This window comes from Patagioenas fasciata, chromosome 2, assembly GCF_037038585.1.
Source record: "Patagioenas fasciata isolate bPatFas1 chromosome 2, bPatFas1.hap1, whole genome shotgun sequence".
NCBI classification, from domain to species: domain Eukaryota; kingdom Metazoa; phylum Chordata; class Aves; order Columbiformes; family Columbidae; genus Patagioenas; species Patagioenas fasciata.
Genome location: NC_092521.1, coordinates 64486241 through 64503762, shown reverse-complemented (window position 1 = coordinate 64503762; position 17522 = coordinate 64486241). Strand labels below are relative to the sequence as shown.

The following is a 17522-nucleotide window of genomic DNA, read 5'->3' as shown; positions in this document are numbered from 1 at the left end:
CAGCAGAGCTATTTCATCTGCATTCTGAATATCTGTGGCTAAAATTTTGGTGTCAAATTGGACACTAAGCGGTTTCAAACTATGCATACAAAATGCTTGTGAGCAAAACTAAATATAACAAATCTGTTCTCTCCAGAGACTTTAAACAAGCAACCCTAAGGAGCAACAGCATTCATATGAATATGAATAGATCATATATGAATAACATTGTATATGTTGACAATAACCATGAGTGAACAATAAAATGATGCACCAGACTTTCAACAAAACTAGGAAACTGCATATCTGGTAAAAGGAAATGGGGCAAAAATGAGGGTAGAGTATTTGAGAATAATATTTCTGTTTTGGTTTTGCCATGCTTTATTTGTGGTACCCCAACAGGTATTTCACCCAAATTAAACAAAGTTATACAAACTGTGTAGCAGGTCACAAAAAATTAACCTTAACACAGTTGGGGATGTTAATTTTTTCTTGCAAGAAGAGATATCCATAACTCAGAATCTGAAGAGAGTGAAAAGAACTGAACTGCAAACAGTAGCAGTACAAAAGCAAAGCTATTCCTCTTTTGTCAGCACTGCACTGTTATCAGGTGGCCACATCCACAAAACCCTCACAGAAAACAGGAGACTGTCACTGTAGTCATTGACTTTAACTTCTTCCTACACATTGTGAGATAAAAGTAGCATGTGATTAATCACCAACAACAGTCTTAAGGGCTGGATTCAAAGCAAAGGTTTTGGGGACAAAAAGTGGGAATACTGTTGTCCAACGGAGAGTGTGACATAGGCACTGCCTTTCTCTAGAGAGGTCCAGCATCCTCCCCGGCTGACATTCTTCAGGCTCAGTCCTTGACCATCTAAATGTCTCAGAGCACAAGCACACAAATCCCACCAGAGCAGGGCAGTGAATTACCCACTTCAGCCTCAGGATTTTTCTCAACATGGGCCAAACTGCTGGGGTTCCATCTTCAGAAAAGACCCAGAGGAAAACCCTCAGGATAGTTGTTCGCAAGGAGCTCCAAGCTGGAGCCTCCATAAGAAGTGTCGCTTCCCACCTCTGCAGATGCTCAGGGTGCTTCCCCTGCACCCTGCCATGGAGAAAGACACGGAGCCCCTCTTGCTCCCTAAGAAACAAGTGCAAGCTCAGCCTTGGGGTACAGAGGAGCTATGGTAAATGGGAGGAGGAGAGGGTACCCTGGAAGAACTTCTGGCACACACAAAAAAAGGATTTGAGGGTGTTCGAAAGGAAGAGGATTCCTGTCAGTGCTACCAAGTGTTACCTCTCTCCTCCAAGGTGCAGTGGGCTGAACAGGACCTGGTGCATGGTATTGGGACATTTCACAGGCACTCTGCATCAGCTCAGTACCTCAAGCTGAGGTTAAGCACCATTTTTCCACTGCTCTGTGGCAATGACGAGAAAAGTCCATTGACAGCCCAGGTGAGCACAAATACAAAGAGGAGTCAGACGATCAGGCCAGCTGCTGACCTGGGGTTACATCTGTACATAAACACACGGACTCCACAGCATCTGTGGTTTTGTGCATAACCCTGCAATCTGCTACTTTTTATATCAGTTCCACATACGCAGTAAGCTTTGTTTTAGCAAATTCATCATCCTACTAACTGGGAGCACCTTCTGCTTAACAGCCACATATTTAGCCATTACATTAAAATATCTGTGTATACGAACCACTCTATGAGTCAGAAAGTAAATTTGAGCAGTTACTCATGAATGAGATCACACAATTATGGTAAGTCCTGAAAACATCAGTTTAAATACTCAGAAGAAGACATGAAAGCACATCTGATATTGGGAATAACTAGAGAAGAAACAAAGGTAGCAGATGATGTGACTGTGGGACTGTTTAAACCTCTCTTTTGCTTGTGCCTTGAATTAGACAGGTTGTCCTGGTTTCTTGATCTCAAAAAAGATATAGCAGAAGAAGAAAAAGATCAGAGAAAGGCAACAAGGGTGTGGAAGCTTCGTACACAAGACAAAAGGGCTTTGAGAAACCTGATCTAGTGAAAGGTGTCCCTGCCTATGGCGGGGGGTTGGAACTGGATGATCTTTAAGGCGTCTTCCAACCCAAACCACTCTATAACTCTGTGATTCTTCAGCCAAGGGAAGAGATCATGGAAAGAGAAATTAGAGACATTACTACAAGATGATGAGCAACACAGATGGCTAATGACTGTTGATTGTGTCCTCCAATACAAAAATTAGAGGATAGTAAAGGAAGCTTGTGGGAACAAGGTTAAAAAAAAGGAAGAATGTGGGATGCAGCAGAGAAGGTTCTTTGGCAAGATTTTATTTTTGTGCACATTGACTCTTGTCCTACCAGCAGGTATTGCTGAGAAGCATCTCTCTCCCTCTCCTTCACTCCCTCCCTTCAGGTATGTATTATGCACATCGATGAGATCCCTCCTGAGCCTGCTCTTCTCCAGGCTGAACAGTCCTAGCTCTCTCAGCCTCTCCTTGGTGGACAGATGCTCCGATTCTGTAATCACCCTTTTTGGCTCTGCACTGGGCTCACTCCAGTATGTTCCTACCGTTCTTGTCAGTAAAGTGAGATGCAAAAAGCATCGAGTACCTCAGTCTTTTCTGTGTCCTGCGTCACCAGGTCTCTGCTGCATTCAGCCATGGGCCACATTTTCCCTGATCTTCCTTGTGCTGTTTAGATACTTGTAGAAGCCTTTCCTGTTGCCCTTCACATCCATCACCAGATTCAAGTCCAGGTCAGCACTGGCTTTCCTAACCCTATCCCTGCAAGATCAAACAGCAGCTCTGTCGTCTCGCTGGGTCACCTTCCCCCTGCTTCCACCTCCTCTACACTTCTTTATTATGTCTGAGTTCAGTTAGAAGATCCATGGCTGTTCCTCAATGTCACTCCTCCATCATCCAGCAGCTTTCCTACCTGATCTTTACATCATGCTTTTCCCTGCAAAATTCCCCTGAATTAATTTCACTTCCATATTAGTGACTCATTCAATTCCTCAAATATAAACTCCAACACCATCACATCTGTGTTCATTACACAACTTTGGTTTGGTCTTCATACTCCTGAAGAGTGCTGTTGATCACCCTGGGGCTATGCCTGTCTTAGCAAGTAGTTCACAGCAGGGGCAGATTTGTAAAGAGAAACCTGATGTTCACCCTAAATGTTTCATTGAGTTTCATCTTAACCTAAGTCTAGCTCAAGGCCAGCAGCATGGAATGAATACCCAACAGCAGCTGTAACATGTCAGCTGAACTCCCAGTGCAAGTCTCTGGCTAAAGTAGGTCAAAAAAAATCAATTTCACACTCAGACACAGTTCCACAGTGCAAACTAATGAGTGCCAGAATGCTAGCTGAGATGGGCACTGGGATATCGTCTAGCCCTGCTTTCACTGATCTCTTTCTATTGTTGATTCTGTGTCTTTCTCATAATTTCACCCAACTCATGTGGCAGAGTCTTGACTTATCTCACTGGTTCATGCAGTCAGTTTGCAAGAGCACTGCTCATGAACCTTGCTGGCTAACAACGCCGTAAGGTTTTCCTTAGGCAAGATTTGTCTGGCCATTACTGCTTTGTGTTTTCCTTCCTTTGACTACAGAAACAAGGAAAAGTCAAGCTAATAAATCCAGAAGACATGATTTTTGTTCAACGATATTGTTTAGTATTTTTCCCTCAGTAAATAATTTTTCCTTTAACAGTCTTCCAATACACTGGATTTTAGATGCACCACTGCTGAAAAAATTTCCAGCAATCACTGATACCAAGAACAAGGCTACTGCTTATCCTTAGCAGTTGAACCATTGTGTTGGAGGTGATAAAACATCATCTGAACAGGACACACAGCCCACAGACATCTCTGCAATGACAACGGAAAGGCTATTCCAAACACCTCATGTTTTGTTCTTCTTTCTCTCTACGCTTCCAAACAAACTGCGAAGTCCCCACTATGGAGGAGAGGGCTAATCAAAGAAGTGTGAGCAAATAACAACGTGTATACCAGGTCTACCATGGATCTTCATTCATACCTCCCAGTTCAGGAATCTTGCCCTCATCTGTTCACGCTGCTCAAAGCTCTGTCACTCACAAGTTTAGGCCTTAACATTTGCCCTGGCTTATCTCCTGGCCATGCTATTTTCTGCCTCTTCCATTCCTGCACAAGGCTCTTGCCATTCCTTTTTTTTTTTAAATGAATCAATCTGAACCAACTTTTCTGGAAGTTTGTAGTTCTCTGCAAACCCTTTTTACTGACCCACATTCAGAGAAACATTTCAGATGCTCCTGTCATACTTACTGCCAGCTCACAGTTTTTAAGCCCTAGGATTGTGGGAATTTCAGCTACTGTTTTTTTGTTTGTTTGTTTTTTAAAAGGTTGCTTTCTAAACCTCTTGCTTGTAAAGAAAATCCTGACAGTGTCACCTGTGAGAAACAGATGGCAACGTAGGCATCAAGGTATTCTAAAGAAACCTACAGTTTCTGAACAGTGGGAGATGATAACTCAGAGTGGAAACTCTTTTTTCTTCATTGATGCTCAGTGGGTTTTGTTGTTTGGTTTGTTTGTTTTGTGTTTTAAAATTATTATGGCTTTGTTTGTTTGTTTTTTCCTCTATCAGTTCTGTCACTTTGTCTTTTCCCTCAGAACCCTCTAACAGATTCCTTGCTAGCATTCAGTTGGTTTTCTTAGCTCTGTCACCTCATTTATATACCTGTATTTTCAATATGCTTTTTTTAAAGACTAGTCAAGATCCTGTATAGCTAGCACATTTGACTGAAAACATTATATGTTATGACTATTTATCTAATTTTAATGTCTTTTTTCTATTACTTAAAATAATAGTCCATCAAATAAGGTACACCCTATATTAAAGTTGACAAAAATGAAATGATGTTTTGAGTCTTTCACGTGGATTTTAAACAGGATAATTTGGTTTTCCTCTCTTTCCCTTCTGTCTGATATAATTACAGAGGCATTATTTCAATTTTTCTTTTTCAAACTATGTATGTACAGGTGACTGCATTCTCTCTCACCAGCGTTGTTCAGTACTGCCCATGAGCAGCAATACCTTGTTTCCACTTTTTATTCTTTCCAGGTTACTCAGCACTTCTAAGACATTGATCATCACAGAATCACAGAATGTCAGGACCTGGAAGGGATGTCGAAAGATCATCTAGTCCAATCTCCCCACCAGAGCAGGAACACCTAGATGAGGTTACACAGGAATGTGTCCAGGCGGGTTTTGAATGTCTCCAGAGAAGGAGACTCCACAACCTCCCTGGGCAGCCTGTTCCAGTGCTATGGCACCCTCACTGAGAAGAAGTTTCTTCTCATATTTAAGTGGAACCTTTTGTGTTCCAGTTTGTACCCATTGCCCCTCGTCTTACCATTGGTTGTCACCGAGAAGAGCCTGGCTCCATCCTCATGACACTCACCCTTTATATATTTGTAAACATTAATAAGGTCATCCCTCAGTCTCCTCTTCTCCAAGCCAAAGAGCCCCAGCTCCCTCAGTCTTTCCTCATAAGGGAGATACTCCACTCCCTTCATCATCTTCGTTGTCCTGTGCTGGACTCTCTCCAGCAGTTCCCTGTCCCTCTTGAACTGAGGGGCCCAGAACTGGACACAATATTCCAGATGCGGTCCCACCAGGGCAGAGTAGAGGGGAAGGAGAACCTCTCTTGACTTACTAACCACCCCCCTTCTAATACACCTGGGTTCCTGCCCAGACGCAAGACTCTACAGTTGCCCTTGTTATATTTCATTAAGTTTTTCCCCCCCCAACTCTCCAGCCTGTCCAGGTCTCTCTGGATGGCAGCACAGCCTTCTGGCGTGTCAGCCACTCCTCCCAGCTTGGTGTCATCACCAAACTTGCTGACAGTGCACTCTAGTCCCTCATCCAAGTCATTGATGAATATATTGAATAGTACTGGTATCATCACACATAACTTGAATATTACTTACACCGTTTTGCAAAATCATAAAAATTACCAGCAGTAAAAGTTTATCAGTAGGTAACTTCAAGCAAGAAAGAAAATTCCCTAAGTCTCCGAGATCAGCCGGAGTCTGTGCCGCCACTTTAGGCTGTACTACCACCCACTGGCTTAAAGTAGAACCAACACAAGGGGTGGACAGGACAAAGCCTGACACAGTGACCCTGACTCCTGCAAGGCTGCGGATCCCAACAGCTGAACACTCCTCATTCCTGTGGGATTTAGCTGCAGTGGCCAGAGAGATACAGATATTGCCAACCCCCACTATGGAGACAGCGTCCTTCCTGACCATAGGTGAACCCAACAGGGATTTTGGCTTTTCAGGGCAGGGCTTCTGTCTGGGTATATGGGATTTTCTTGCTAGTGGGACTAAAATATTTTTTCTATGAAAACTGAGAGAGTTTTAAAGTGTCATCACTGAAAAATTTCCTTTTTTTCTTTTGGTAAGGGAATCTGAAAATATTTACCATTTTCAAATTTAAAGTTCTCTTCATAGATGTAGATGCAAGCCATCTTCCTCTTCCTTCTAATTCTGGAATGCACTCAGGATCACTCTCTACAGCTCAGGAACACGGTATTTGGAAACAGTTCCTATGCAGGACAGAATCCAAATCAAGCTTGCTACTAATTTATTAGTATTGCATGTAGAACTACTTAACCTTGAAGGTTATAGTCTCTAGAAATAATGAACTGCTGTGGATTTTCAAAACATCAATTAATCCAGTGCATCTTTAAATCTTTAAACACAACTTATTATTTTATTTTGCCAGATAAATAATTTCATCTGTTTCTTTTCATGCCAGTAATGCGCATCCTTCTGCAATTTCCTCAGGCTTTATAACACTTGCAGTAGTATTGCTCAAGAGCGGAACAAAATGTGTAGGTCCAAAAATAATGAAAAGCAAACATCAATCCTTATGTGCCCACTTCAGGCATAGTTTATCATATAACTAAATATTCAGGTAAGACAGATCACATGGATTTTTTGTCTAGGAGCTACGAAGAATGTGGACCTCTAACATTCAGACCATCCTGCATATTTTGTGAATAGAGCTTTTGTTGTATGTATATACATATATCTTAAACAGGTATCTTTTAGTAAGCTGCAGCATTAGTCTCAATTAGATGCTTGACTAAAATGTACCATAACAATATAAAAACTTTTAGAATTAGCTCTGCTAGGATAACTTTAAAATTTTTACTTCATGTCATAGAAGAAAAGTCAGATTTGTGTGTAGACTCTTCTGTTGATATTCAGCATTGTCTTGTTTCATACATGTGATAATCAACTTTTAGTAGCTCAGCTTGTTAAACATAATGTCTTGCTTTACATCAGTTCTATGTAAAGAGCTCTGCATGTTAAAAGCAGGTAACTTAGCGCTATTGTTACTGGTTTCATATCTTGGAACCCAAGCAAGAGGAGAAAGAGAAACATTGTACAGAGAAAAATAAAAGTACAGCTTTCTGGGTAGATGAATATCAGTATCAGTGGATTTTGACATCTAGATTTTATTTGCAGCTGTTAAAAATAATCATAAATATTGAACCTAATTCACAGTATTGCTGGTTTTACACTAACATAAGAGAACAACAGCAGACAGAATAAAGGAATATTCCATGAGTCTTTACGAAGTATGAACACTTCTTTTTTTATGCTGTTCCTGCTTGATGAGACTCACCACGGACAAATAGACAGACAAGGCCGTACAAATTCACCAAGACAGTGCATGTGGATCTTGTCAGTATTCTGAGAAAGCCTTTATTTTGTAACTTTTCTAGACTAGAGTTCACAGATAAACTGTCACATTGCTATTCTGTATCATGTATTTTAAAAAGCTACAATTTATTGTCTGTACTTCTACAGCATTTCATTAATAAATCTTCTGTGTACTGTCCATCATTTTCAGTAATAAAAATATTTTGAAGCATTTACGACATAGAACTATATTAGTTATAGGAATTCTATTATTTTTGTTTGTGATGTGCTTTGAAGATATAACTTAAATTTTCCAGGCAGCTCTTCAACATAAATGCCCACACTTCAGAATATATGATTTTTTTTCTCTTATTAATATGAAGAATAGTCAACTACGTAAGCTTGCTGAGATTATTATTAACATTTTAAATTATATAATCTGTTTAAAAATAACTGCATTTTAGTCCCATTCAACAGAGGACAAAGTTGCTATTTGAGCAGTTGATTCATTTAATTAGGGAGCTGTTCTGAAGTTACTTTAATTTTTTTTTGTAATGTCAGTATTTGTGCGTTTAAGACCATTTGGCTGTAGACTTGTGTTGTTACGCTACATTTACAGGTATGTCACTTCACTAGATTTCACTGAGGAGTGATAAGCCTTCAAGGATTATTTATACAGAAACTGAAAGGCACCACACGTTTCACATTTTTGCAAATGGAAATGTTGCTGCTGAGGAACATGTAATAGTGAAACATTTAGATACTGATGGAGACAAGGAATGATTGAGGGGGAGCCCTTCTTCAAAGTTAAATGTCTGTTCCTTTCTGCATGCTTGCATGTAATTATTTTTCTAGAATCTTTATTTAAAATTCAAGTAAGTTTTACATTAGAACTGCTTCTGAAGCCTACTAATTTTGACTTTACAGTCTTAATTTTAATTTTTAGTAAATGTTGCTTCAGATACGGTTCAGAAGCCAATCCCTGCTATTGTTAGGAGACAAGACCATATGGTTATCAAAGCTTTAACTATTACTGGCACATGTTGCCCAGAGAGGTGGGAGATGCCCCATCCCTGGAGACATTCCAGGCCAGGCTGGATGGGGCTCTGAGCAACCTGATCTAGTTGAAGATGAACTTTGAAGGTCATTCCAACCCAAATTGTTCTATGATTCTGCGATCCTTGCTCTACAACTACATACCATTTTCTGCGCTTGCAACACGAAATCAGCAGACATGCTGTTGTTTCCCTAATGTATTCCTCTGAAATCTGAATTTTGGATATTCATAGTAAGTTGTATCAGCAGTAAAACAGCAATGGTAAAATTGTTGTTCAGAGGAATGCAACAAATTTGATGAATGCCCACTAGGTATTATATGAGGCTGTATGGAAAAAAGGTTCTCAGAAACGATGGTACAGCTCAACACTGTCAGGTGAAAAGCAAGACCACAAAAGGGGTTGGATGGCCATTAGTTTATTGATAAAATATTCACGCTGCAATCAGCACGGAGAGCCCCAGTAACCACACAGAGGCTTGTGAGGGAAAAGTGGAGTTTAGTCGGGCATCTGATCGGGGCTCAGTCTAGGGATATCCCTGCCTCAACTTAGATGCTTTTGCTTTCTGACAGCAGGTTATATAAATATATATAGCATATTTTTATATATATATATATATATATAATGCCACTTGGGTACACCTCAAACAATACAATATTGCAATAATTAGAAGCTCAGGTCACCGTGACATGATGATCATCGTTGTGACCTGGGACTAGATCAGGTGACTGAGCCATGTCCTTGACTCCATGACAATCTTTCAAGTCCTCCCCTTGCAACTTGTACATCCAACGTGGTGCATTTCTCTGTACAAACTGCAGTGAGCGGGTTCCAAAACTCAGAGCTGATGATTTTATGCATAGCTTTTCTTTCACCTCAATCAGTACATTAAGAAAACAAACAAACAAACAAACAAACAAGACACCATCTTTGTGGTATAGCTATTTACATTGATATTCATGTGTTAAAATATTTATATATAAAAGTTCGCTTCCTATTATTGCCCTATTAAAAAAAAAAAAACTAAATGCAGAAGTATTCTTAAGTTCCTTCCCCAATATAATCTGAAAATGTATACTGTGTTTTAGGAAGACCTTTGGAATAGCGTACACAAAAAAAAAAGATTACCTGAAAATACTGCCTGAAGGAAGACAATGAGAATCACAATGGCAATATGCCATCAATAATGCTCAGAAATGCAGCTATTCTGAGGTTAGCATTTCTTTTGCTCACTTGGCTGTCTCTATTCTGGCTGATTCATATCAATCTCAAAGCAAAAATCATCAGTAAGGTGCTTCATCAACACATGGAAAATAGTCTTCAGTCTTGAAGAGGACTGGAGGTTCATAGAGGGTCTGTTGTTGCCGTGAGGAAGACGATTTCTGCAAATTAGATAAGTTTATTTTTCACCTTCTTAAAAAAGCAAGATTTAAAACACAGCTTACAGAGCTAAAATGCAAACCAAAAGTTTTAAAGGCATAATCTCCTTAGGTGAACTTTTAATCACAGCTCAGATGGGTCTGGCATATTCTTAATGTTAGTGAAGAAAAGTAGCCTTTGATTTTTGCCATTCCAGCACCTGAACAGACACAGTCCTGGCAGGTGTACAACATGCCAGCTTTGCAGGAGCTACATGAGTCATCTTCTCCAGCTGATGGTGCTGTCATTGCAACCTTCATCCTTCCAAAACCAGGTACTTTTACCTTTCCTGCTCCAGCCTGAAGTCTCCCAAGCTGCTTCCTTCGAGTTAATCTCAGTTTGTGTTCTCATTTGCTTAGTTTAAAAAGTCTTCATATGAAAACACACTCAGCAACGTTTATTTTGATAAGAAGCTTCTTAATCAAGGATATGCCAGAATATATGTATCATGACATACTGTTAAAAATAATATGGTAGCAGACTGGGAAAGAGCTGTTAATGGTGTTTTTCAGGAAAAGTGTACGCTTCTTTTAAATATTAACTGTGCACTTTTTTGCAGTACCAAATGGCTCATTTAAAGAGACACTAACAAGGACCACGACTGTCCTGTCAGCCTTTTTGCATGTAAATAACGCTGCACTGCAACACAGGCTCAGTGTTTGTTTTCAATAGATGGTCTTAAACAGAAGGCTTGAACATAAGGTTTCATTCCTTCAAAATTCTTTTGGACTCATGAAATGATTTTGATGAACTATTTTGCAGAGCTCTCAGTTTGTCTGCAGAGTTCTATAGGTATTTTTTTGCCTGTCTGGATGAAGGAAATTAATCTTCATCAATAATAAAGTTAAAAGCATACCAAATATAATTACTATACTTGGAGTCCAGAATGCTTCTGCAGTACCAAAATGAGGCTATGATTAAGTGTACCTACAAAAAAAGCTAAGCGGAGTTTTTCCAATATTCAGTTGAGCTGTATACTTGTAATCCATATAAGTACATATTCTCCTGTTATATACAAAAGTGCTGATTTAGGATATTTAAATTATATTTGTCTTTACAATGCTATTAATTTACCTGAAATAAGTTTGTTTTGCCATTCATGTTGTAATGAAAAAAATATAAACAAAGATTAGATCCATAAATAGTGGATATTATCTATGTTCTCTGTATCAGAAATTTTGCCAAATGTAAAATCAATCTTTGCAATCAAAGTTCTGATTTTAAAAACTATTTCCTATTCTGTATTGCCCTATGAGAAAACACCTTGCAAGCAAGGGAAACTAAGGTCACAGGTATCCTGCAACTCATGACACTGATTTAAGAGGCACTATATCTGCCTATGCGCAAGAAGGGGATAATTTCAATCCAGTAAAAATCTGTAGGCAGACACAGTACCCACAGTTGCCTAAGTACACATTTACAACTAGTTATTTTTGCAGCTGCTTAGCAGACATTTTCACCTTTTGAGAGAGTCTACATCCTTAGTGGTAACAGAAGTCCTACAGTACTGTACTTTACACTGCCTGGTATTCACAAGGGGAAAAACTTGGGGCAAAATCTGAAAGTGAGATTACAAGTACACAGCTTAAGAAATATGAAATATATCCTTTGTGTAAAGAAACAGATCTATTTATACTGGAAGAACATTGACAGAACTTGACTAAAGTGAAATTGTAGCAGGAAAATGTGAACTACGAATATAACAAAAATAATGATATTGATATAGCATTCTTTTCTAAAGGGTTGATGTATCAAGTGAGATAATTAAGTGTTAAGCATGAGGAGAAGCTTCTGCAGGCATTTTCATTCAGAAATGCTTGTGTTTAGTAGTGAAAACAAACATTTTACTATGCAATACCCAGTACCACTGCGGACCAGTGACCTGTGTTTTAGTCAATCAATTAATACCAGAAGGTTTTGAGGGTTGATTTTATTACTATCCATACTCAAACCAAGGAACTACTGGACATGCCAGGTTCAGCTTGCTGACGCTTTCCAAGACTTTCCACCTTAGTAACTGTGGAAAAACTCCTAACCTGACAAAGTGTTGCCATGCAACACTAAAAAACCCCACTTTATTAGAACTTTCAACCTTTTCAATTGAAGGATATAATTCTGTGGTTGACAAATGTTTTTAGCAACAAAATGGAAAATACTGTTGTTGTTTTTGCAATTGGCCCATAAGCAGCAGCTTTGTCTTGTTTTTGGGGTTTTTTTTAAACAAAAAATGGCATCACTCTGAACTTCAACAGCAAAGAGAACAACAGAATGATAAGTTAGCTGACTTAAAGACTACACGGGAAATGTTACAGCAGTATAGAACAAGTTGCCTGAACTGAGTCTTACCAAGACAACAAATATTCTTTTTTACAACTATTTCTCTCTGCTGCCCCATGTGTTTGCAATACGTAGAAACATGAATACTTCAACAGTCACAACCATCTTCCTCTCCCTCTCTGCAAAACTACTTAACTTCAGCATTCTCGCCAGTATGTCATACAGAAACCTGAGGTAGTTCAGGATGAATAAAGGAAAAGATAAAGAAATGAATCTGGGAGCAGACAAGATGAAGGATGAATGGTAAATGGTGAATTGGCAGGAGATGCCAAGAAGCATCAGGTGCTTCAGAAGACTTTCCTTTTTTTAACCAGAAGGTTATTTTTAAACCTGGGGCATAGCACCAGTATTTAAGGCTAGGTATGGCATCTCTTTGAAACATACTGGAGGGAACACTTAAAGTCCTCTGTAATGAAACGGTCCACATGCAGGAATGAGGAAAAGGCAGAGAAAACCACACCTTTAGAAAGTTTAACAAGGTGCTTACAAGATTACTGAACTGCGTGGACTGTGTATAAATAGAACCTTTATTCTAAAAAGGTTGTGCAGCGTTGCTTTCATTTTCTTTTTTTGGTAACATGTCTGCTGTGATATTCTCAATGCAGCGTGATCCTTTAACACGCTTACTATTGTTTTAACCATCCCCTCTGGCAAGCAGAGGAACTGAGCTGGTCATATGATAACAGCAGCTTACTTACATTAAGGAAGGATGGTATGCTGATTGTGTGCAAGATTTTCTTGAATGTGTTTGGAAAAGCTCCAAGGTCTGTTTCTGCCTTTATGACCCGTTCTTCCAGTCCAGCTACACTATTTCCAATCATCTTCACAAAAGCCTAGTGTGGAAAAAAAGAAGATAATAAACTTTTTCACTGACAAATTAAAACACGATTGTGTATTGCACATCAGTGGTGAAAGTTCCTATATGAGAACGAGTCAAAAACTCCATGCTTTATTTCCTTTCCTCCTACAAGTCCATTTTCACAGAATCACAGAATGTTAGGGATTGGAAGGGACCTTGAAAGATCATCTACTCCAATCTCCCTGCCAGAGCAGGAACACCTAGATGAGGATACACAGGAAGGTGTCCAGGCGGGTTTTGAATGTCTCCAGAGAAGGAAACTCCACAACCCCCCTGGGCAGCCTGTTCCAGTGCTCTGGCACCCTCACTGAGAAGAAATTTCTTCTGAAATTTAAGTGGAACCATTTGTGTTCCAATTTGTACCCATTACCCCTTGTCCTATCATTGGCTGTCAGCAAGAAGAGTCTGGCTCCATCCTCACGACACTCACCCTTTATATAACTGTAAACATTAATGAGGTCACCCCTCAGTCTCCTCTTCTCCGAGCTCAAGAGCCCCAGCTCCCTCAGCCTTTCCTCATAAGGGAGATGCTCCACTTCCTTCATCATCTTTGTTGCCCTGTGCTGGACTCTCTCCAGCAGTTCCCTGTCCTTCTTGAACTGAGGGGCCCAGAACTGGACATAATATTCCAGGTGTGGTCTCACCAGGGCAGAGTAGAGGGGAAGGAGAACCTTCCTCGACCTTTTATTGCTAAAAATTACCTGAGATACCTAAAAGGTTGAAAAAAAAATAATCAGCCTTCCTTTCCTATTTGCCTTCCAAATAACTAATGTAGACTTCTTAGAATTTAGACTTCTATCTGCCTTTCTACTAAAAGTGGGACTGAGGATCTGAATCACAGTTTTGAAGTTTTACCAGGGATCAATGGACTTCTCATTCCACTGGTCTCTGAGTAGCTCCCAAGACAATAATTTTGAAAGATATTATAAAAAATAGTGGAGTATTGCTTCCACAAAAAGACAGCCGCCTTGTTTTAAGTAGTGAATTTAAAATTTAAAAATATATATCTATAACTATATCTATCTATTTATATATATATATACACATTTGTTTTAGAATGCCCATAGTCTCCAGAAATTTGTAATAAATTGTATTATCTTCATTAACCCTTAAGTATTGAACCCAGATTGGACACGGAGAGCAAAAATGGAGGGACTGCACTAGATGACCTTTAAAGGTCCCTTCCAACCCAAACTATTCTATAACTCTAGGAAAACAGACCTGAATCCACTCCACGTGCATGCATGTGCACAAGACATGCAATTACAGCATATCACTGCTTCTTCCCCTTATTGAGAAACAGAATATATCAAGTACATACCTCTAGTTTGTCAATCTTCCTGTATATATGTCTCATTTCTGTAGCTTTTGTGTAAATTTGAGGTAGACTTTCATTGACAACTTGGGAGGAATCACTTCGAATCTAAAATGATACAAAGAAATGATAGAAAAGTCAATGAATAAACCAAAATGTTAAGTAGTAGATTCTACTGTGGAAACAAGAACTGTGCTCCAATTAACACATCAAAACTTATTTACTAGATTCCTATTAGTACAAAAATACTAGATTAAAACTAATAAACTAGATTTTTCGTACAGCTCAGTGACTTCAGCAAAACTTATTTTGCATAGACAAATATTTATCTTTACAATTATATTACAAACAGGCTGCCTCAGCCTTATCAGAACTAAGAGATGGAACATTTCCCAAGACTTGGTAAAGAATTTAATATATTAAACTAAAACTTTTACTTAAATCTTACTACCTGTACATTACCTCAATCTTACAAAAAAAAAAAAGCCAGGCCACATTTTTTTTTGGTAATCTGTTAAAAAAAAACATACAGTAAAGCTCCCCTTAGAGTAGTGCAGGAGAACCACACGTGTTATGCTTTCAAACATCGTGGTATAACAGTGTCAGCTTTTAGAAACTTTCCATTCAGTTCCCATGTCTCTTCCCATGTGAAAGTGAAAACAAAGCTGCCTTTCTGACAAAATGGTGAGAAACAGTCCCCTAAAGACAAATCTAGCTTTGGAGTTTTGGTAACTCTGATTGGATACTTTGATTATAAAACCCAGAGAGGTAGTATATTATTAAAGCAAAAGCAAAATATTGTATCGTCCTGTTAAGTATCTAGCATTATGATATTCACAATGTGATTTCATGTATGTAAAGAATAAATAATATACAAATGGGATCATGTAAATCTGCAGTTATATAATTATGCAGCCATATTTTGTTCAACCATGAAAGTTGAGTAGTTTTCATCCATGAGTTATCTAATTATCAAGTGTGTTTTCATGCTGGAACTTGTCTACCTACACCAAAAGCCACTTTCCATCTCATGTTTTTAAATGAGACAGAGAATGTATTAAACAGCATTCCGACTTCAAAAAAACCCCACACCTACGTGCAAGTTATACATACAATGTCCAGCATGCCCACGAATTCATCCACTCTGGTCAGCAAATCTTCTAGGTTCTTGTCTAAGCTTTCTATCTGCAAAACAGAAATAGAATCATAGAATCATTTCAGTCGGAAGAGACCCCAAGGATCATCGAGTCCAACCATAACCTAACTGCAGCACTAAACCATACACCTTTTGAACACCTCCAGGGATGATGACTCCGCCACTTCCCTGGGCAGCCTGACAACCCCTTCCGTGAAGAATTTTTTCCCCAATATCCAATCTAAACCTCCCCTGGTGCAACCTGAGGCCATTTCCTCTTGTCCTACCACTTGCTACTTGGGAGACAAGACCAACCCCCTCCATGCTACAACCTCCTTTCAGGGAGTTGCAGACAGTGATCAGGTCTCCCCTCAGCCTCCTTTTCTCCAGGCTGAACAGCCCCAGTTCCCTCAGCTGCTCCTCATCAGACTTGTGCTCCAGACCCCTCACCAGCTCCATCGCCCTTCTCTGAACTCCCTCCAGCACCTCAATGTCTTTCTTGCAGTAAGGAGCCCAAAACTGAACACAGGATTTGAGGTGCAGCCTCACCAGTGCTGAGTACAAGGGGATGATCACTTCTCTAGTCCTGCTGGCCACACTATTCCTGATACAAGCCAGGATGCTGTTGGCCTTTTTGGCCACCTGGGCACACTGCTGGCTCATGTTCAGCTGGCTGTCTCTTGAACACACACACACATATACAAAAAAACCCCAAACAAACACCACCCCCACCCCCCCCCCCCCAAAAAAAAAAGGCAAAACCCCAAAACCAACAAAAAACACAGACTCTTCCAAACGAACCTGAGCACAGACATCAGCCAGACTCACACCAGCTCAGCAGAAATCCAACAGCTTTCCCACCTCTCGGCTGCGCTCAGCGCAGGTGCGATCAGACACACGGGTGTACCGGCACAAACCCGCAGCGCCGCCCGCCCCAACACCCCCTTCCCCGTCCCATCCGCCCCCTCGGAGCAGCCTCGCTCCCTGCGCCGCACACCCGCCGCCGGGGCCGAGGCTGGGCCGCTTCGGAGGACAGGACGGGCCCGTCCTCGCTCCCTGTCCCCGGGGAGCCCGGCAGGCGGAGGCCACCCGTCCCCTCACCTCCTCGCTGAAGAGGCTGCGGTCGGCGAGCAGGTAGGCGGAATAGGCAGCGGCGGTGGCGCTGAGCGACGCCTCCAAGGCGTCCTCATCTTCCGGCTCCCCGAGGCCGGAGGCGCTGCTGTGGCTCTGGGACACGTTCCCGCTGTCCGCACCGCGGCAGCCGCCCGGCAGGTCAGCTCCGCTCACCTCACCCGCGGCCGCCGCCATCCTGCCACCGCCCCCCAGCGCAGCTGCACGGCAGCGGGGCGGGGCCGGCGCAGGCGCAGACTCCGCAGCGGCGCGGGAGGGGCCCGGCCCTGCGGCCTGTGCGGGCCTCCGCGCACCGGGAACGGGAAAGCGGCCCCGCCGGGGCTGGGAGCGGGAACGAGAGCACGAATCGGCGGTGTCTGTTCGAGCTTCAGGCTCCGCAGGACCCGCGGGGGCCACTGCCTCTCACCGGCCCCCGAGCTGCTCCCCGCCGCGTCCCTGCCGCGCATGGACAGAAACGCGGCTCCCGCCTCTGTTGGGGGCTAATAGGCTCCCTCAGCCACCCGCGTTTAAAGCCCCGTTCGACAACTCTAATCTCAGACCCCAGAGGGCTCAGGCTCCTTTCCACACAGAGGTTTGGGCCTAAAAAGACAGCTG

General features: G+C 41.2%; 1 protein-coding gene across 1 annotated transcript; it reads right to left on the bottom strand.

The window, feature by feature from the left end:
• Window positions 1-6711: 6711 nt before the first annotated feature.
• BLOC1S4 (biogenesis of lysosomal organelles complex 1 subunit 4) lies at window positions 6712-17137 on the bottom strand. The gene is made up of 5 exons (XM_065831261.2): window positions 16899-17137; window positions 15776-15847; window positions 14669-14770; window positions 13187-13321; window positions 6712-10114 (listed from the first exon to the last, which is right to left on the bottom strand). Exons 1-5 carry the CDS (start codon window positions 17103-17105, stop codon window positions 10016-10018), a joined length of 615 nt encoding a protein of 204 aa, XP_065687333.1. The 5' UTR covers window positions 17106-17137; the 3' UTR covers window positions 6712-10015.
• Window positions 17138-17522: the final 385 nt, after the last annotated feature.